The sequence below is a fragment of the Chaetodon trifascialis genome, chromosome 7 (assembly GCF_039877785.1).
Source record: "Chaetodon trifascialis isolate fChaTrf1 chromosome 7, fChaTrf1.hap1, whole genome shotgun sequence".
Lineage (NCBI taxonomy): Eukaryota > Metazoa > Chordata > Actinopteri > Chaetodontiformes > Chaetodontidae > Chaetodon > Chaetodon trifascialis.
The window spans coordinates 17,566,787-17,587,061 of record NC_092062.1 but is presented as its reverse complement, the minus strand read 5'-3'; the positions used below and the strand labels follow the sequence as shown (position 1 = coordinate 17,587,061).

General features: G+C 42.9%; 3 protein-coding genes across 7 annotated transcripts; 2 read left to right on the top strand and 1 right to left on the bottom strand.

The window, feature by feature from the left end:
* Window positions 1-2,026: 2,026 nt before the first annotated feature.
* On the top strand, window positions 2,027-5,788 carry sgk2b (serum/glucocorticoid regulated kinase 2b). The gene is made up of 12 exons (XM_070965736.1): window positions 2,027-2,188; window positions 2,512-2,587; window positions 2,684-2,771; window positions 2,881-2,906; window positions 3,511-3,568; window positions 3,654-3,737; window positions 3,861-3,992; window positions 4,162-4,274; window positions 4,618-4,837; window positions 4,925-5,080; window positions 5,160-5,249; window positions 5,347-5,788. Exons 1-12 carry the CDS (start codon window positions 2,122-2,124, stop codon window positions 5,506-5,508), a joined length of 1,272 nt encoding a protein of 423 aa, XP_070821837.1. The 5' UTR covers window positions 2,027-2,121; the 3' UTR covers window positions 5,509-5,788.
* Window positions 5,782-8,454, bottom strand: LOC139333382 (putative transmembrane protein 244). 2 transcript variants are annotated; one of them, XM_070965739.1, is made up of 6 exons: window positions 8,315-8,454; window positions 7,819-7,904; window positions 6,773-6,846; window positions 6,539-6,664; window positions 6,403-6,447; window positions 5,782-6,323 (listed from the first exon to the last, which is right to left on the bottom strand). In XM_070965739.1, the coding sequence occupies exons 1-6, from the start codon at window positions 8,345-8,347 to the stop codon at window positions 6,229-6,231; spliced, it is 459 nt and encodes a 152-aa protein (XP_070821840.1). In that variant the 5' UTR covers window positions 8,348-8,454; the 3' UTR covers window positions 5,782-6,228. The 2 variants fall into 2 exon arrangements, with proteins under 2 accessions (XP_070821840.1, XP_070821841.1); XM_070965740.1 differs by lacking the exon at window positions 8,315-8,454 and adding an exon at window positions 8,016-8,126.
* Window positions 8,455-9,382: 928 nt separating this feature from the next.
* On the top strand, window positions 9,383-19,485 carry l3mbtl1b (L3MBTL histone methyl-lysine binding protein 1b). 4 transcript variants are annotated; one of them, XM_070965734.1, is made up of 22 exons: window positions 9,383-9,478; window positions 11,108-11,242; window positions 11,608-11,803; window positions 11,937-12,150; window positions 12,244-12,373; window positions 12,576-12,627; window positions 13,280-13,374; window positions 13,476-13,580; window positions 13,700-13,835; window positions 13,920-14,011; window positions 14,122-14,273; window positions 14,530-14,633; window positions 14,912-14,997; window positions 15,101-15,211; window positions 15,300-15,414; window positions 15,599-15,698; window positions 16,252-16,446; window positions 16,602-16,703; window positions 16,810-16,874; window positions 16,954-17,126; window positions 17,348-17,410; window positions 18,036-19,485. In XM_070965734.1, exons 2-22 carry the CDS (start codon window positions 11,132-11,134, stop codon window positions 18,162-18,164), a joined length of 2,526 nt encoding a protein of 841 aa, XP_070821835.1. In that variant the 5' UTR covers window positions 9,383-9,478; window positions 11,108-11,131; the 3' UTR covers window positions 18,165-19,485. The 4 variants fall into 4 exon arrangements, with proteins under 4 accessions (XP_070821835.1, XP_070821836.1, XP_070821833.1 ...); XM_070965735.1 differs by lacking the exon at window positions 9,383-9,478 and adding an exon at window positions 9,546-9,659 and having other exon boundaries at window positions 14,530-14,606; XM_070965732.1 differs by lacking the exon at window positions 9,383-9,478 and adding an exon at window positions 9,546-9,659.
* The last annotated feature ends 790 nt before the right edge of the window (window positions 19,486-20,275 follow it).

Here is a 20,275-nt window from a genome sequence, read left to right as displayed (position 1 = left end):
TCTTTGAGTGTCTGGAGCACTTAAAGTGCTGTGAAACAACCAGCCACTATGGATGCATGTACATGCAGTGCTACAGGAGTTTGGTCATATATCACCAGCATAAAACTGGGTCTGTGGGGGTGTGGACAGGTCCTGATGCTTCTCAAGCGTGCAGCAGCCACATGAGACAGAAAGACATATACAGAGTCGTCATGTGCTGGAATGCTGTCACGAATTTACTCATGTGGTATTGGTTCCATGACCCAAATCTCTTGTCACGAAAAATAATGTGTGGGCCTATATATAATCCCCACAAACGGGACAAAGTAATACGCAGTAATGCACCATTGCTTCCATCCATATACTGCAGGTCAGTGACTATGGTATCACTTGCTTTTTTTCTCTCCTGCTCTACATGCAGTACACACAGACACACATTAATTCAGTACATGTCCCACCATCACTGTTGCCACCCACTCACAAACTAACTGGTGGTATGCAGTCCGCCCTCTAACCACCTGTGATTGGAATATGTGAGGGGAAACCCATATAAGAAAGAAAGACCCACAGAAAGAAAGAAAGAAGTTCCCTTGACAGGAAATTCTACGAGGTTACCTCACTGACCTTTTGAGTAGTGCAGTAACCTCATGAGCACCAGGTTCCCCTTCTCTCAGAGGGGCATGAGCTCAGCATGCTGCCTTCACATTCCAACAGCTCATTTCCTCATGACCTGAAGTATTTCACTACTTGCTGCACATTCTGGCAGCCTGCTTTTCACTGTTCTTTTTTCGCCTCTTTTGCCTAATGGATTGTAGCTAATCACTATGTGATACAATTTGGCATTATTTACAACTGAATGTGAAATGTACTATGTTCTGCCTATGTGTATATCAGCCAATTAAATTGGTATCCCGTTCAAAGCTGCAGTTAATGGCTTTTTGAATTGTTTGTTAACATTTATTAGTGCTTCATAGATCAGAGATAGAATTGTTTCATACAAACGGGTTCAGGTTAAAGGGTTGTGAGTTTTCATTTTATTATAAGCAGTCAAGTCTGTAGTCATGTTAGCAAAGTTATTAATAAAGTGTGATCACGTTAACCTTCCAAGAAACCATCATAATTTCTGTGCTTCTGCAATTACAGGTATTAAGAAGTCATTAAGCAATTGTTATTGTAGCAATCCTCAAACCTGCAGTTGTAAATGTTTTTAAGTTGTTAATAAGTGGACTATGGTCCAGACATTCTGCAGCAGTTTTCCAGAAGGTAAGTTGCTGAACAGTCCATTAGGAGGGCCCTCCTGATGAATGAAAGAGCAAAAAGCTAAAAGGACATAGCAAGTGTCATAGTTAGAGGAGGATTTTCTACAATGTGGCAACCCATGAATGCCTCCTATTAAAGGTTTATAGCTGATCCATAAAGTAACAGTACTGGTGCATACTGGCTATCATTAGTATGATTATTAGTATTCATAATCATTTACTGAAGTAAAAGTATCAATACAACAATGTAGAAGTACTCAATTATATGTAAAAGTCCAGCATCTAAAACCCTCCAGTAGTAAAACTACAGTACTACAGACAAATGTCCCTGTGACTGATACCTTTATCATTTATTACATTATTAACTGGGAATACTGATGCCTCTGTGTAAGCAGCATTTTACGTTTGTAGAGACTTTTTTTCAAGGCTCTGAAAGACAGACTGCTCTGAAAAGTAAGAAACTAGAGCTGTCATAAAATGTAGTCGAGTACAAAGCACCCTCCGAAATGTAACTAAGCAGAAGTATAAAGTAGCATGGAAAGTAAAGTACAAGTTCCTCAAATTACCATTTAAGTACAATACTTGAGCAAATGTACTGTACTTTTTTCTTTTTCTTTTTTTCTACGTTACATCACTGCTGGCCATCCTGTTTGGCGGCCATGTGCACAGACATTTTGACATCGCCGAGTGCACTTAAACGCAGCATTGCCGGTGAGCCCACTGCGGGTCTGTACGTCAACGGTCTGTTAATTGAGCAGCACTGAGAGAGCGACAGAAGAGGGGTGACTGTGCCGCTGGATAATCTGTGTTTACCGTCAAAAAACTCTCCTTCTCCTCTTTTTAATTGTCTCCCAAACTTCCCAGTGAGTCAGTCTTCATCCAGATGACGGTGACTAAAGATCAGCCGATGACATATGCCAAAATGAGGGGGCTTGTGTCACTTTTCTCAGGTAAGTTTTTCTCCTTTATCTTGTTTTTTTAGCTTGACTTGTTAACTATCACGTCTAAGAAAGATAGAAGCAAATTATTGCTATCTTACAAAAATCCTGCTACATAAGGCAAAACTGACCATAAACTAGGAAGTGACCCCATAGTTACATTTAGTAAAATCATTATTCTTTAATTAATTCAGAAGACATAACTCAAAAGGTCGTTACCATAGTTTTTTAACTTCATTAAAGTGTGTCAAAGCCAGCGCGACCACTTGCTAATCTATTGAGTAAAAACAGCTGTTGCTCTTATGTAAGGCGCTAACACACTGCCTGTCTTACAGCTCTGCTCAAGGGGAAGAAAGTTGCCTTCAGTGACTTCTTGCACAAATTTGTTTCCAGTCAAAAAGTCAGCCAGCAGTAAGTTAGTAAAAAGTCATTACTCACAGCCTTTTACTCTGTGCTGAATCTGAATAGCCCCCCCTGACATGTACTGTTCTGATCTCCTGGTTGAAGGCCGGACCCTCAGAAAATCCTTCAGCAGCAGAGCAGGCTGAGAGGAGAGGAGGAGGAGGAGGAGGAGGAGGAGGAGAAAGGCACAGTGGTGAGTACAGAGGGAAGGATTTTAAAAGTTTGTGCTGAGTGTTGACAGGTCATGAAACAAATTCTGACCTTCTGACCATCCTCTCCCTGTGTGTCGTTTCTCTCCTCAGAGCTCAGCAAACACCAAAACGTCACAGTAAGTTAAGGACCCCCCCCCCCCACCCCATGTCTGGATTGCTGTTTGCTTCATATTACAGAGCAACTCAATCCTTCTGTAGCAGTCTGTTGAGTAACACTAGTAAAGATACAGTTATTAAGAGTTTATACGTTGTCTGCTGGTTCATGCTTCACTGGTCAGTAATAAGCTGTCACAATTGAAAAATACAGTCTTTCTCTACAATATGCAGTTTGACTTAATGATGTGATCAGAAGATTGGGCTTTATAAATGGGAGGGTCCCCTAAATGGTTACCAGTCTTCTGGGCTTGTGACCCCACATCACAGGTTATATGGTCTTAGTCTCAAATAGTTTTACTTGAATTACTTTTGTCGCTTTTATAGTAGAAAAAGTAGTAGCAAAATTGTTTCTCTTGGGGCCCTTATGGGGTCCTGACCCCCTGCTTTGGAAACCACTGCCTTAAGTAAACAGATATCTAGATATCTACCAGCTGCAGGGTTCCTTTACCTAAATGTGTGGTCAACCTTGCAACCCAATGGTTATTTTTATTTGCGCATCATGACTTTAACTAATCAGTGCAGCATGAATAAATTCAGTAAAAAATGTTTTGTTGTGTTAATCAGGATGAAACCGTCAGATTTTGACTACCTCAAAGTTATCGGCAAAGGAAGCTTTGGAAAGGTAGAGACATTTTTTGTTCTTTCTTATATAATTGTGTTTGTGCGTTTTGTGAGGACGGTAAATGACACAGCTCAAACATTCACAGGTGCTGCTGGCAAGACATAGGAAACGAGGAGGCTACTATGCTGTGAAAGTGCTGCAGAAACGTATGATTGTCAAGAGGAATGAGGTAAAGTATCTATCTATCTATCTATCTATCTATCTATCTATCTATCTATCTATCTATCTATCTATCTATCTATCTATCTATCTATCTATCTATCTGCTTACTGTGTCTGTTGTGTCAGTGTAGCAGAAGCATGTGATGGTGGAGAGGAGTGTACTGCTGAAAGGACTACAACATCCATTCCTGGTGGGGCTCCACTTCTCTTTCCAGACACCAAACATGCTCTACTTTGTCCTGGACTATGTCAATGGAGGGGAGGTATGTGTGTAAGAAATATTCCTCTCTGTCCCTGGTGGGATGTAGAGTAAAATTCTCACATCTCTATCATGAAACTGGTGTCAGCCACTTGTACCCAGTCCCTCTCTGGTGCTGCTGTTGTGTTGAATTTATTGAAATCTGTGTACACCGTGCATCTCTGTGTCCTCAGCTTTTCTACCACCTACAGAGGGAGGGGTCATTTCCTGAACCCAGGGCTGCCTTCTACGCTGCAGAGATGGCCATGGCGCTGGGCTACCTCCACTCTCTTGACATCGTGTACAGGTACATGTACACACACACACACACACACACGCACACACACACACACAGTTTTTTCTCAGCTCATCCCTGACTCTCTCTCTTTTCTCATGTATGATTTAAACATGTTCCACATCGATTCACGCAGAGAAATCCCAGTGAAAGGTTGGCTTTGATGAGAGAACTCTGCATAGAAAATGTTGTCACTAAAAACCTCCATGTCCTCCTACACCACATTAAAAAATGAACAGTGAAGGAAAGCAAGGTGAAACCAGGGGAAACTGAAACAAATACAGCAGTGATATCAGTTAATGCAAGCGTCTTCAGGACTAAACCAACACTTTTGTCCCATCTGTTTCTCTTCCAGAGACCTGAAGCCAGAGAACATCCTGCTGGACAGCGAAGGTCACGTGATGCTGACTGACTTTGGGCTTTGCAAAGAAGGGGTGGCCACTGGTGGGATAATGCATACATTCTGTGGGACTCCTGAGTACCTCGCTCCAGAGGTGCTACAAGGCCACCCTTACAGTCCAGTGGTGGACTGGTGGGGGCTTGGCACTGTGCTTTTTGAGATGCTTTATGGACTTGTAAGTGCAGGCAAAATAATGCTTTTCTTTTTTTAACAGATTCCTCTGCATCTTTACCTTACTCCATCTTTCTGTTCTTTCTCTCAGCCTCCTTTTTATAGCCACAGCAAAGCAGAGATGTTTGAGAACATACTCAACGCTCCCCTGCAGCTGCGTAATGGAGCGTCTCAGGCTGCGCGCTCACTCTTGGAGGGATTGCTGCAAAGAGACGTCTCCAGACGCTTAGGGGGGAGCCTTGATTTTGTAAGTGCACACAAAAAGCAGGCAATGATTCACATAAACACAGCCAAGCAAAGAGGGTCTAATCTCAGTGTGTATCCAGGTGGAGCTGCAGGAACATCCTTTCTTTGCATCCATCGACTGGGATGACCTCCTGGCCAGGAAAGTTAGACCCCCGTTCATCCCAAAAGTGGTAAGTGTGATACAGAACTGAGTGGCGAGCACTATGTTTTTTTTAATCAATGCACACTGTACCTGAGTGTGTGTGTTCATTCCTCTCTCCTCTCCAGTCTGGTGCCTGTGATGTCAGCTACATCGATCCAGAGTTCACAATACAACCTGTTCCCGCCTCCGTGAATGACAGGTGCCAGACGGGCGCGACGAGCGAGGCCTTCCCAGGATTCTCCTTCATGAACCCAATGGAGTACGTGGCTGCAGAGCCGGTTTCATAACTGCGCTGAATCCTCTGGGAGCATGTTTGTTCAAATATTTATTTTTTATGTCATAAATTATTAAATCAAAGTCTATTTTTAAACACTTGAGCAAAATATTCTAACACTTACACTTCAATGTTCTGTATGTTTCATTGGTTACACTGCTAAATGATGGTATGTTTTTACATTTTACTGTTACTTTGAGTATCAGTTCGTAATGTGAAATACGCTGGTCATTATTTCACAAGTCCTATGTACCTCAATGTGAAAAAGGGTCAAACAATAAACACTCAGTCTTAAGCTGTTTTATTTTTTAACACTTTGCATTTATATCTTGAAAATAGAAACAAACATGTATTGCAACTTGCCCATTCTGCTATTACATTCACAGCTTCCAAATGTACTGAAAATACTTCACAGGGTGCCTTAAAATCCTGCATGGTGACAGAGGCATTGTGCATCATGAGCAAAACACAGAGAACATCTCCCTTTGGCATTTACATAAAAACAGTTGGATGCCAGTCTGTCGGCAGCCCGTAAACACAAATTGGATCCAGCTCTGACTTGGTGGTGAGGAAATGGTGAGGAGTGTTTTTTTTTTAGTGACAAACAGGAAAAGCCCATCACTGTGGAGAATCTAATGGATGTCTCCAGGAAGAGAGCATCTGGTCTGCTCCTTTCTACCTCACCTCACAAGACTGCTTATGAAATGGATAACACACAGTTGTTTTCTGTCTGTCAGTAGATGCTGAACGAGGCGTAGCTCTGGTCACTCTGGCAGGTGAAGTAAGCTATCAGCTGACCATTGCAGATCATCAGAAACAAGCCGCTACCTATGGAACAACAAAAATGTAGAGCATTAAAAAGAACTGAGCCGACGAAGTTAAATGCTTTAACTGACATTTGTTTTACCTAAAGCCAGCCACCACTGCCACACCATGGGAAACTCCAACATCACTGCAACGAGGAAACAAAACATGCAGTTTCACAACACATTCAGTCATTTGTGTGGGTACGTCTGTAGATGTATTGTCAGATTTCTGCTCACCTAGGCTGGTGATTAGTACATGCAGAAGTGTGACAGTGAGGGCGTAGTCCCAGACCCGCCTCCGCACCACTGCAGCAAACAGAAGGCCACTGCAGAAGTAGGTGAGCTCCAAGGACAGGAGGTTGACTGAGAAGGACCAACATAGCAAAAAAAAAAAAAAAAGAAAAAAAAAGACAGGAAGTGAAATAAGCTCATGCTCACTGTTGATCATATTGGCACATTTAGTTTGCTCACCCAAGTATTTTGAGTTGGATTCAGCAGGTTCGGTCTTGAAGTCAAATGGAATCAATCCATCAAAGTGATCCAGCCTGGATGAAGGGTGAGAAAAGAGGCAAAACTACTGCCAGCAATTGCAAGAAAGCGTGTTAAACCAAAGTGTAAATATGTCTCTGCAAAAGATAAAGAGGGTCTCCAGATAAAGACTACATGGTGCGGATAAGGTAATGTGAACACACCGGAGATAACGAAATCTCACCACTGCAATTACTGCTGCAATGGTGGACCCATGGCTAGATGAACTCACTATGGGGCCCTGATCAAAAATGTTTGATCCAAGATCTTTGGCTGATTGAGATCCAGTACCTTGTGCTTCCTGTGCATGTATCTCATAACCTCCAATAAACCATAGACTATACATGCCCTTATATTTCACCTAAAGAACCAGTAAAAAACACACTACCTGACCAGGTTTGCTAGGCGTTGTCACTTTTTTAGAATACAGTGTTGAAAAATATTCGCCCATTAAGGACAGCATTAAGTAAAAGAACTGAGTCTATTTTGACTGCGTGCTCCGCTGCATAAGGACGACATTATGTGGTAAAGATACAGGACTCTTTAAAAACCACCATGTCTGCTGATCCCGTGTTTTAATGGTACATGTTCCAAAATTTATGACAAATCTATCAACATGCCGTGAGGCAGTAGCTCTCGACGATCAGGGCGCCCAGTGGGCCCAGTTTCCAGCATTATTATTAGGGTGCATTAGTTTCAACTTGTGTGCTGTGTGTTGGTGCAGAGTCCAGTACGTCATGAGTGCTGAGACTGTTCTCCTTTATTTATTGGATAACTGCAGTTGTTTTGATACATTTGCGCTAGCATTGGGATTTAATTACAGATATTTACACATTTGAACTCCATTAGTAATTTCCTGACCCCCTACATAGCTCCTCTTTGTTATTTCGGAGTCTCCTTAATATGGAAGACTTGTGGTATTTCAGGGAGAGGCTGATAAAGATGCTGTGACGAGCTGGTCCGCGTGCGCATGCGTGTGGGAGACTCACCTGAAGGCACCGAAGCACACACTCCCAATCATGTAGAAAAGAGAGTAAAATATGAGCAGACACAGCAGCAGATTGAAGAGCACGGTCTGTGGAGTTGAGAGACAGAGGGGAGAGAATATTTCACAATACGGTATGCAAAGTGTCGAGTGGGCAACGCCGCATATTTTCCACGTAACGCAACATTACCAAACACTAACCTGGAGCAGTGTTTGCAGGCTTACATATGATAGGCTACCGGGCTGCGGAGGGAGGGATGTGCGCCCTAGGTACCGACAGCGGCTCTATCTGCTGTAAAACCTGACCTGCTGCATACATTTGGACCATAATAAGGAAGAAATTGTGTATCTGTGCCAGAACAGCACAAACTGTCAGGTCCTCTTCATGCATTTTACCCGCTCATGATTTCCCCACAGTCAATCCCGATTAACAGATCACAGACACTGATCAGGCAGGGAGGTGTAAAGGCGAAATCGTGACACACTGACTGTCCCCTTACCTTCGAGTCCACCGCTTTGCCTTTGAATGCCATCTCATGGTTTTGTACTTGATGTTACGTTACAAAACAATCCAGGCTGCAGCACGATAGCCTGTACGACCCCGTTAATCACCCCAGAAACTGGACGTCTTCCGCCATCTAGCGACAAAGCCTGGACACAAGCCTTCGCCGCCGCTTCTACAGCCGAGCACTGAACTCATTTCACCTCCCATCAGGGCGGCCTTTGTTGACTGAAATAAAAAGCCTTATCTCACTGTGTACCTGTAAGCTAGCCACTGGGTGCATACTCTTGGATACTAGAGCGATTTTAGAGTGATTGTTCATCAAAATTGTGGCTAAAACGCTCCATAAGATATGTAGCCTTATAATACCGGGGAACCATGACCGCCGTGTGTGGGAGGGATTGAATACTGCAGGATAGCTGGAGATCATTAGGCTGAACATGAGTATTTGGACCATCAGCGGCACGTCAAACACTTAAAAGCAACCTAAAGAGCACATACAAGGAAGAAGCACCCATAGTAATGTCACGATTAAATGAAGTAGATTAGCTGTTTTATTAACACCATTCAGCAATAGCCTCTAAGAGCCAGAGATGAAGATGGCACACGGAGCAATCCTCTGGACTCCAGGACGTTTCATTTAAGACGAAATTTAAGCCAGTTGTGATTTAGACGCGGTGTTTTGTTGCGGTTTGATTAGGATCAACTCAATATGTGTAATCACGTTGTTCGACTTTATTTAACGTTGCTGGATTGAACGGACCCCTCGCGCGCCGGCCCACATAACCGTGCATGTGTTTTAAAAGCTAAATCAGTCCGGACCCTGCGCGAGCCAACGTATTTCAGTCGATTTTGGTTGAAATGTGTCACTTCGGGTGATTATTACAGGCCTGAGTTTCTAATCCTTCAGTCAGCACCGGCTTGTACAAACTGATTATCAGCCCTGCTTGGATTGTATCTACACAAACAGGTAGTTTTGTCGATCGAAGACGGTTTGAAATCGGGAGAAAACGGGCAGTTTGAGCAGGAGGAACCAACCGCTCCTCGGCCGTCATGGAGACACTGCGGTCCCTGCGCTCTATTGAGGCACACTCGTACTTCGTGAGGGAAGCACTTCTGAGGCTGCTGTGAGCGAAAGAGGGATACGAGCTCAGGTCCATCGGTAGTATTCGTTATATCGGCACTGAGCTGAGTTTGGGGCGTGTTAGAAGTGTACACAGGCTTGGTATTGACCACCGATAGTAAACTGAACTTTTCCGAGACCCAAAGTTGTCAGGCAGCGCATCTTGCACGCATGCGCACTCTCCTATCCAGCTCTAAATAAGAGTTAAAACAGAAACGAGGTGAGTTCCACATTTTTAAACAATACGGGCGTTAATACTCATTTATTGGCATTAACAGTGGCAAAATTTGAAAAACCGGCGTTCGTCTCGCCATTTGACGTTAGTTTACGCTATTTCCACTCTGATTTAAAACGGCGAGAATAAATCGTTTTTTCAAGTTTCTATTGAAGAAATTAATCAAGCAACAATGTTGAAGCCCGTAACAGTAGCGCGGTGTTATTGCGAATATGCGTTATATAGTCCGAAAGGTTGGCGCTTTGCATAATGCGTTTTCCTATTGTTATTAACCGGGAAACTTATTTATTACAGATTGTCCTTAGCTGGCTGCATCCAGTCACAATGCTACGGCTAGCTGTCTAGCAATCCTCAGTTCAGTTGAACGGACTGGAGCTAGCTGACTGTTAGCTTCATGTCAGCGCTAGCTAGCAACCTGGGCTGACATTCCGTGACAAGGGGAAAGTGAAGAAAATAAGCCGGGTGAAGGAAAACACCAAGTCAGGAAATTACACCACAAGCATTTGATTTTGTTCGATGCGTAGCGGCTTTGCATGATTTGTTTAAATTGGTAACTTGAGTAATTTACATAGTTTAAACGTGTTGGTGGCCTCTTCCTATGCTCCGCCATTTTGTATAAGACGAATGCTAATCATGGGCGCTCTTACACTTTATTTATGGCCAGAATAAAACTGAGGTATTAAGTGCAAAGTCAAACTTCATCAAGATCTATAAGCTCGGGCTGTTGTTTACTTTTCACCTGGTTATGGCCACCATGCAAACAGAAATATCAGCATAATTCAGTGTTGAACATGCGTCAACACTAAAACGTTATATCGTAATATTAGTCGCATTAAAACGCGTTTAAGTTTGGCCAGTCAGTGCAGAAAACAGCGTTCTCTTTAAAATTGATAAACAAATTACCCTCTCACTTGTTCATAACCAGGCAAACAGTCGGTTTTAAGAGATACTGTTAAAACAAGGAAAACATGAACTTGTGTGGTTAACTTAAAGTTGACGCATCTTTCCTCGTGTTTGTCAATGATCCTGATGAAGGTTCACTCTGATCTGGCCGCTTGTGCACGTATTTCCCTGGTAGTTGACCAGCAAAACAATATTATTATTGACTGTTTTGTCTGAAATCGAAGTGCATGGTGTATGCTGCAAGCCAGCACACAGTCGCCATCTAGCGGTGATGTTGGGCAATGCTGTTTACAAGTGCAGGTAGAAACTGCATTTGTCGTTGGGAGCTCTCGTAGGTGAAGCCTTACAGAGGGACTGCTTCACTGTGACAACCATGCACAGTCAACACAGCAGCTGGAGAGCAATGCCATTATTAAAGTCAGACACGTGGACTCATCCTTTTTATACAGCGTCTTGTGTTTTGAACACATGTAACATTTTTGTGTCAGAAAATGATCTGTCTTTCAGTGACTGTTGTTGCATCTCTGCAGGTTGGGGATATCGGAGGCGTGGGAATGACTGACACTCCGCCTAGTGATGGCCCCTCCCAGGGAGCTGAGTTTGACATGATGGGTGCTCTGGACTGGAAGGATGGTATTGCAACGCTGCCAGGCAGTGATATCAGGGTACGAGAGAGATTTGTGTTCCTGTGCAGGATCATCCCTGGTTGTGTAAATGTTTGTGTGCAAGTCTCTGATCACACACAGATTTGTAGGAGCAGGGCTTCCCCTCATGCTTTAGAGCAGAGGTGGGAAATTAAAACCACCTGTGTTCACTTTCAAAAAAAAAAAAAACAACAGGCATTTTTATTAAAGAAACATTGGCCTTCAAAGGAAAGGAAAGAGAGCTGTTTCACACAGGGTATGCCATGTATTTAATGAGTCTATTTGTTCATTTATCAGGAGATGAGATGGAGCAGGACACCGCCTTAGCTCAGTTTCCTGGGACAAACCCTGATGAGTGTATCTGTTGTTTTCCCTCTGTCTTTCAGTTCCGCATGACAGAGTTTGGGACTCTTGAGATTGTCACAGACCTAGAGGTCAAAGGGCAGCAGGCAGAATCTAACTGTGAGACCTTGGACCCAGCACAGTCTCACACTCCCACCCCTCCACCAGAGGGCCAACCACAGACTGGCACAGCCGCAACTCCAGCCAATCAGAGTCAGCCAGGATCATCTCAAGCTAAAGGTGTGAGAGTACAAATTTAACCCTTACAACGTTGATTTAGTAAGGAGTTGCAGTGGTTGTGTTTCATGCTCTCCTCTTGTTTTGTACCCTGAACATTCTCAGTTTCAGCCCTTCTTTCTGCTCTGTCCTCCAGCCCCCGGTCCTGTGCTTCTGTCTTTAGAAGAGGGCCCCAGTATGGAGGGGCCCAGTGTGGAGGTTGGTCCCAGTGTGGAAGTCGGCTCTAGTGCAGATGCGGGTGCAAATGGGGAGCTGTTGAGGTGCCGTGCCTGTGGTGGCCGTGTTCCCCGGGATGCCCTGTTTCAGGGCAAATTCTGCAGCTCCATTTGTGCCCAGCCCTCCAGTGGCAGGTAAAACCAAACATCTGGTCTTCTCAAACACCTTTTTGTTGTCCTTATTTTGTTTTGGTATTTCAGCACGAGCCCCATCTTTCTTTTCCACAGATCATCTCCAGCGGAAGCAAGGGAGAGTCAAACAGTTGAGGGTGAGAGGCTCGGCAAACGTGTGCGCAAAAAGAGGAAGATCTACATGGATTCTGGTGATGAAGAGGAAGAAAACCAGGAGGAACCAGAGGTAAACAGCACACTCTTAGTGTTTATCTCCAGCATTGTTGCCTTTCAGAGCTAAAGGCCACTGAAGTGTTCAGTGCTGCTTTGGTGCAAAAACAAAGGTTTTGTAACAAAGTATTTTCTTCTTGAGTTTTTCTGTTCTCACCATTTCTCTCTTCATCTGTATCGTTCTGATTATTAACATTCTGTCATTTCAACGGTTGTAGGAAAAGGCCAAGACAACCAAAGGCAGAAGAGGTGCCAAAATTGCCAAACTGGGTATGTGAGACTATTACCAGACACAGTAGCCATGTTTCCATGAATGTACTTCTCTGCGGATTTAAAAAAAAAAAAAAAAGTCCTCAATTTCACAGAATTAGATGGTTAGATTGAAACACGGCCAGTGTTTCTAAATCCCATAAAAATCCTGAAATAACTGGTGTGATTGCCTAAATTAAAGGCCTTAACAGATCTTGAATACAACTAGTAACATTTTCTATCTTAAATTCAGTTCTGTTAGTCTAACAAATGCTGCAGTTGAATGTTGTGATGTCGCTCAGGTGAGAAACCTCTTGCAGATTGTCCTCTGATATAAATTAACTTTTATTTTCAAATATATAGCGTGGGTGAAAATCAGTCTTATTTTCTAATAAGCATTTAACAGGTCTGCCAATATTATGGGCATATTTTCACATGTCCATGACATGTAGAGTAATAGATTAAAATGCGCTTTATTCCCTAAATGTCTTGGTATGTGAACTTTCATATCACGATTTTAGATAACAGTCACACTGTCATGTAAACTAAGCAGATCTGAATGAAATAACTGTCACGCTTGAGGAAGAGGTGTATCTTGTGATGGAGGTCCTAATGCACCAACTGCAGTACATAATACTTGAGGTTTTTTTTTTTTTTTTTGCCTGTCCCTCAGTGACCGCCCCACCCAATAAGAAACGGGCGTGGAGCTGGCCTGCTTACCTGGAAGAGGAGAGGGCCATCGCTGCTCCTGTGAAACTATTCAAAGAGGTATTTTTTTCCCGATACACATTGGCCAATTAATGTATGTTTTTACTAAAACCAGATAGAATTGTGCATTAGGTCTCACAGACACCACTTTTGTCTTGCAGCACCAATCGTTTCCTCAAAGCAGGAACAGTTTTAAGGTGGGAATGAAGTTGGAGGGGCTGGACCCGTCTCACCCGTCTCTCTTCTGTGTACTCACTGTTGCAGAGGTACGGGTGCTAATCGTCGTCTCTGGCTTTGGCTCTGGAAAAGACCGTGTACGTATGTCTTCATCCCTGTGAATGATTAAGAGTGATGCTCATGTGTGCACTCTCCCTTTTCCTCTCAGATCCAAGGTTATAGGGTGAGGCTCCACTTCGATGGTTACCCAGAATGTTACGACTTCTGGGCGAACGCTGACTCGTGGGATATGAAACCAGCTGGCTGGTGTGAGAAGAATGGACACAAGTTATTGTTGCCTAAAGGTACTCACACACACACACTCACATAAAGTGACTCATCTGTCCATGATTTTCCAAGCAACCTGCCTGACTAAGTTTGCCTTGTAGGTTGTAAGGATGGAGAGTTTAATTGGAGCATGTATGTGAAGAACTGCCGGGGTCAGTTGGCCCCCAAACACCTTTTCAAGAGCCTCAACACAGTGAGTGTTTAAACTATGTAATCTGCGGGCTCTGAAGCCATCAGGGATTGTTATTGAATTCACGGGCTGGATGTGGTAGATCTGTAAAAAAAAAAATTTTCTTCTTTTAGTCTGTGACTCCATCTGGATTTAGAGCAGGGATGAAGCTGGAGGCTGTCGACAGGAAGAACCCGTCGTTGATCTGTGTAGCAACCATTGCTGCTGTTGTTGACAACCGACTGCTCATTCATTTTGACAACTGGGATGACACATATGATTATTGGTGAGAGCCTGGTGTAAGGTTGAAGAATGGGTATGATTCAGAAATGGTCTACTTGGAGGGCTGCTTTAGTTTTAGATCCAAGTGAGATCTATGGAAGTTAAATACAAGATCAGTGTACTTCATGTACAGAGAGTATGGAAATATATTAGAAATTAACATAAAAATTGGGCAGAAACAAAAAATATCTAATATTTGTTGGTAAACCTTAAATTGGTGTTACTGTATACCTGTTTACCTAGTGATTGTTTTTGTCAAGGTGTGATGCTAGCAGTCCATACATCCATCCTGTGGGGTACTGTGAAGAGGCTGAGCTAACTCTGACCACTCCAGCTGGTAAGACACAGACCAAGACACACGTGGGTCAGTATAAACTACTTCAATATACTGTAGGGACCAAATAATGCTAAATCTAACATAATCACAGATAGATGTAAATAGAAATAACAATTAAACTAATTATTATTAACTGAAAATTACTGTTTACTTGTGCTATCAATGTGTTTTTCTATATAAAGTATTGTACAAATTTCTGGAGCTTCTCAAAGATATTATCAAATATTGTTATGCCTGTAAGAAAGAATGACTTAAAATTATTTTAAAATTCTTTCTTCTTCTTCTTCTTTACTCCCTCTCCTCAGAATATAAGCAACCCAAGAGTTTCTCCTGGGAGAAATACCTGGAAGAGACGGGCACGCAGGCTGCTCCCGCTCGGGCTTTCAAACCGGTACGATTCCCACGCACACAAAGACGAGTGCATAAAGCTTTAGAATATGCACAGTGCTAGCTGAGATACAGTCATGTGATTTTTATTTGGTCTGGGTTTGCAGCGACCTCCGCATGGCTTCCAGATTGGGATGAAAGTGGAAGCTGTCGATAAAAGGAACCCCATGCTCATCCGTGTTGCAACTATAGCAGACACAGAGGACCACCGACTGAAGGTACGAGATGTCTCCTCGCCAAGATGTGTTTGACTCGCTCTGTTCTCAGCTTGGCTCTAATTTGTATTGTTGCCCTCTTCTCATCTAGATTCACTTTGATGGCTGGAGTTCAGAATATGACTACTGGGTGGAGACAGACTGCCCTGATCTGCACCCTGTAGGGTGGTGTCAGAAAACTGGACACCCACTACAATACCCTAACGGTGAGACAGGCCTCCTGTCTGTCCTGTCTCATATTCAGTGAGATCAGTCAAGGTTCCTGAGGAGAAGGATTGGGGGGGGTCTGTAATGAGTCAAAATGGAAATGGTCTTGCAGTTGTTTGCCTAATTTTATTAAGACTCCCTTATGTGTGTGCGTGTGTGTGTCTACATGTGTATATATTTCAGGCTCCAGTGATTTATTGGCTGCCCCAGGACAAGGATGTCCTACCCCAGGATGCAACGGGGTTGGCCACATCAGAGGGCCTCGCTATGGGACCCACTACACGTTAGTAGCACGTACTCTTGTTTTCCTGTTGTTTCTCAGTCTGGGTGTCTCATGGCACAATTAGGATTATTTTCTAAATCTCTCACTTACTTGATAGTGAATATATTTTAGATTATTTTTGCGTATCGCTCCACATGCGGAACCTTTTTTTTGTCTCGTTAATTTCCTGTTACCCTTTGCTGTTGCACTTTTTAATATACTTTTCATCAGTACGTTCTAACCTAAATGCTGTTCAGTGAGCTATGTATGAAACCCTCACATCTAATTTCTTCTCCATCATTGTTGCTCAAACAGCATTTTAAAAGTTCAATATCATCTCATTTTCTTTCAGTATAGGGGAATTGTTTTAGGGGAAGACAGGCTCTCCGTGTTCTTAAATGTCATTTATACTTGTGTGTGCTGCCGGCACTATAAATGTGTTGTGTGTGTGAATTTAGAGTTGTAAGGTGATCTTTAGTTGTTTTTCCTTCCTATTTTTTGTAACTCGTTGAAGAGTGGATTTTTGTCTCATTCCTGCAGCGGGGGTAAAGTTAGTCTGTCTTTGTGTGTGCAGTCAGGTGAGCTGTCCCTACTCAGAGATGAATCTGAACAAGGAAGGCTTGCTGCCAGATCGCCTCAGCGGAGAACGACCCCTCGCCCTCAGTGGACCTCATCCTCGTGGGCGACGCCCCGATCCTCACACAAACACTACGACACAGAACTCCTCGACGGCAGACCAGCCAGAAGGAGCTGAAGACTCCCAGAACAGGTTTGCTGCTGAACACGCACAAGACTGTCAGTCCACAAAAACAGCACAGAGACACTCTGAAAGCCATTAACACTCCCAAGAGAACTCCTATCAGTGTTTTGCATTCAACTCTATCCAGTGGTCTGTATCTGAGAGCGGGATATCTCTGTTGCTAGGAAACCGGGAACAGTGGAAGCTGAGCGTTCAGGACCCAACAGTCAGTCGGAGCCACCGGGTGGAGCCAGTGAGCAGAGCCACAATGGAACAAGGCCTAAACGGTACAGCCCTGAAACCATCACTCAGAGCTGTGCTGCTGAAGTTCACTGCAGATGATCCTGTATTACAGAGTAACTTTGAACTTTTGTATGTTTCTCTTCTCTACAGGACTGCTCCAGTTCCCAAATACCTGAAAATGCACTATGTCAAAGAGGAGATTGGCGATAGTAAAGGTGCGTTTGAATATGAAATGAGACAAAATAAGGCGTGTAAGTCATATCACATGCACTGACTGCTGACTCCTCTCCACAGCCTCTCCAGACGCCATCTCTCTCCAGCAGGCCCTCCACGAGTCTGTGTTTTCCCCTGGCATCTCTGCCTCTCCCCCACACCGGGTGGCCCTCTGCTGGGACAAACACTGCCAGCTGCTGCCTGAGGTCCTGGGGCTGACTGCCAAAAGAGTGGCCACTTGGAGCGCTGAGGAGGTCAGACATGCTTACAGACACACACTGAGCCAACACATGAAAAGCAGACGTGCCCTTCATTCACTCCATGCATCATGAAGGCTTCTTGTTATTCAGGGAATCGGTACTCTCTTTGTGCCTTGTTCAAGAAGGGCAGACAAGGCACTTTGATTAGTAGATAAACATTGACTGATTCAAACATGTTGTGTTGGACAGCCTGACATGTTGTCTTTGTCCATCAGGTGGCCAGTTTTGTCAAAGGACTCCCAGGATGTAAAGAACATGCCACTACATTTAAAACAGAGGTAAGCTCTTCAACACCAACCACGACTTCAACCTGCTGACACACTCACCAAGTCTTAGGATCCAACTAATTATTACTTTAATTAATGATTAGTAATGATTGCTTTTCAAATGCTAGATTAATCATTTAGTCTAAAAATGTCATAATTTGGGATGAAGTCTTCAAATTAGTTGTTTTTCAATCAATTCCATGTGAGCGGCGTGTAGTCGGGTGTCTGAAATGAAGCACACTGAGAAAGTGCCTGAAACGTCTTTGCATATTAAATCTTTTTTTTCCCAGACTTTTTAGCTGTCTTATTAGTGTTTGCTCTGCTGCTTTGCATAGTTTTATGCAGCTTCCTCCATTTTCATAAAATTTGCATATATTTTCATTATAACACATCCATGAAAAATGGGATTTTCTTTTTAAAGACATTTTTGATTTGCATCACCTCCTAAAGTTAAAACAGCAAATCCATCGTTCAAAATTACCATTGTACATGAAGTAAAGAATAATGCCTGATGAGGTATCCATTATCAGGAATGAATGGATGACGGGAAAAAGGAGCTCTTCTTAAAATAATCTTGATTTAAGTTAAAAGAGTCTGTAAGTGCATCGATGTGAAGCAAAACTTTTCTTTTCTTTAGCAAATAGATGGCGAGGCCTTCCTGCTGCTCACCCAGGCAGACATCGTCAAGATCCTGTCAATCAAGTTAGGACCCGCCCTGAAAATCTACAACTCCATCCTCATGTTGAAGAACGCGGACGAGGAGTAAGAGCCCACTCGGCGAGGACTCCCTTGCTCTTTACCGGTTTCATCAACACTCAGCTAAAGACGTTTGGTAAAATCAGCCAGAATGTGTTTCGCCTGTCGAGCTCTGCAACAGTGCAGCTACACGAGAGAAGCCAGAGGAAGCCATCATCTTTAAAAACGTCCATCTCCCCTCCTCTCCCTCCTCTTTCCATGATGGACAGTACTGGCCAACCCTGAGGGAAAGTTTTACATAATACCACAAGGATTACTGGATTTATATCGTGTTTGTTTACTGAATCCTAAAAAAATGAAGCTACAGGCACCTTCAATGCTTCTTAACATTGTACAGTTTGAATTGGGTTTATCGTCACGATTCTGTTGCATTACCCGTATTATTTGAACTGTAATGGTGCTTGAGCTCAGAGCAGATGGAACAAGCGTGTTTGTGCTTTGTTGCTTTTTACTTGGCAACAGATAATTTTTGTTTTTTAAAGCTGCAAAATACAATCGTTAAAGGTTTTTAAATGTGAAGCCCAGTGGAGCAGAAGCACTATGTAGTCCTGCCTTTCTCCTCTAGGTGGAGAAAGTGGGCCACTCCTCAAGCCCAAAGGCAAGAGAGTTTGTTTAAATTGGAGTTGGCTGAAGCTTAGGTTGAATGGGGGATGGTTAGAACTGTGTGTGTGTTTGTGTGCGTGTGCAAATGTGACTAAGTGTGTTTGAGAAATGAGGATGTAATTTCCCACCAGCCCATGTGTGTTGCTTTTCTGGTCAGAGGATTGTTTTGTGACAAGAAGGGCCAAGGGCTAAATGTTAAACATGGAAACTTGCAGTCTTTTAAGGTGGAACGAGACAGAGAGCCAGATCTTTTCTTCTTCTATCTGCTTTTTTGGGAAACGGCACATGGATATGAATGTTTAAAAAAAAAACAGCTTTTAGTTGTTTTGCTGATATTGATCATCTTGTTTGGTTCAGATAACCTCCATCATTCACAGTGCAAATAGTATACAGCTACAAATGGACTGTCCTCACTCCCTACCAGAGTTTACTCCTGCTTGGTTATGCAAAGGCTTGACTTCTGTCCACAGGGAAGGACGCTGTGACAGTGAAATGAAAAATACGAGCCTCGATTCATACATAGATTTGGAAAAAAAAAAGAAAAAGATTTGTGTCTTTGTAAATCAGCGTGTACTTCAGCAATTTGGAATGTGTACATCAGCAACTGTTTATATGCAAACAGCTTTTATTTATGTATTCTAATTTAAGGGGTAATGGTACGCTGTTTTGGCTCTGAGGTATCTGTGGCTGTTTGATGGAATGGGTGAAAATAAATGAGATGCACACTGCCTGCTGTCCTCATTTGACCTCAGTCATCTCACCACACACACAGACACTCATACAGATATTCTAAAACTGTGGTTTTTATCTGTACATTTTTGTATTCACATATTTACAGTGGTGGAAAACACATTCACCCAAATACACCACTTAATATATTTCCAGTAGTTTGACATAATCACAACTAGAGGTTTTAGCCACATCATTGACTTCAACGCTGGATGGAGTTTCCTCACTTTCTTGGAAATTGGTCTGTTGACATGTTAGCTCAACAGCTGTTATAATTTAACTGATTTCACTTTGAGGACATTTACTAGCACTGTCTCAGCATTTCCATTAAACTTCCATATGACTGGGTTACCTATAAAAAACCATGACAAACTTCGAAAACACAAAGTATTATTTAACATTAAACCAGCTGTGACCGACCTTTTTGACCTGAAAGACAAAAGAAGTATCTGGTTGAGGGTCCTCATCAGTTTTCAGATGTAGGAGTTGTTAGCAGTAAGCAAAGAGTGATTTCCCCTCCACCTCCTTAGATGGTTTCATTTAATTAACCATGAAGGCCAAAGAGGTAAAATAAGTCAACATTTCACAAAAAAAGCAAAAACTAGAGAAAATTCCAAAATATAAACACAAATTTATGTAGCAGAACTTTGCTTTTTTAGTTCCTTTTTATCCTTCCTAGGTACGTGACCCTCTGGAGGGACCAGCCTCTCTACTATAAAGTAATTCCAGTAGTAAAATGCTCCGTGCCCAGTCAGACATCAGTATTAATTAATAATGTCATATAATAAT

Bases quoted from the DNA above. Each gene is read 5' to 3' on its own strand.
- l3mbtl1b (XM_070965734.1), top strand. From the start codon at position 11,132: ATGACTGACACTCCGCCTAGTGATGGCCCCTCCCAGGGAGCTGAGTTT. The intron at 12,151-12,243 runs GTAAAACCAAAC...TCTTTTCCACAG, and splicing joins GCCCAGCCCTCCAGTGGCAG to ATCATCTCCAGCGGAAGCAA. The intron at 15,699-16,251 runs GTTAGTAGCACG...TTGTGTGTGCAG, and splicing joins CGCTATGGGACCCACTACAC to TCAGGTGAGCTGTCCCTACT.
- LOC139333382 (XM_070965739.1), bottom strand. From the start codon at position 8,347: ATGGCATTCAAAGGCAAAGCGGTGGACTCGAAG. The intron at 6,448-6,538 runs GTGAGCAGAAAT...TCCTCGTTGCAG, and splicing joins TGTACTAATCACCAGCCTAG to TGATGTTGGAGTTTCCCATG. The intron at 6,324-6,402 runs GTAAAACAAATG...GTTGTTCCATAG, and splicing joins GCAGTGGTGGCTGGCTTTAG to GTAGCGGCTTGTTTCTGATG.
- sgk2b (XM_070965736.1), top strand. From the start codon at position 2,122: ATGACGGTGACTAAAGATCAGCCGATGACATATGCCAAAATGAGGGGG. The intron at 2,189-2,511 runs GTAAGTTTTTCT...CCTGTCTTACAG, and splicing joins GCTTGTGTCACTTTTCTCAG to CTCTGCTCAAGGGGAAGAAA. The intron at 3,569-3,653 runs GTAGAGACATTT...AAACATTCACAG, and splicing joins GCAAAGGAAGCTTTGGAAAG to GTGCTGCTGGCAAGACATAG.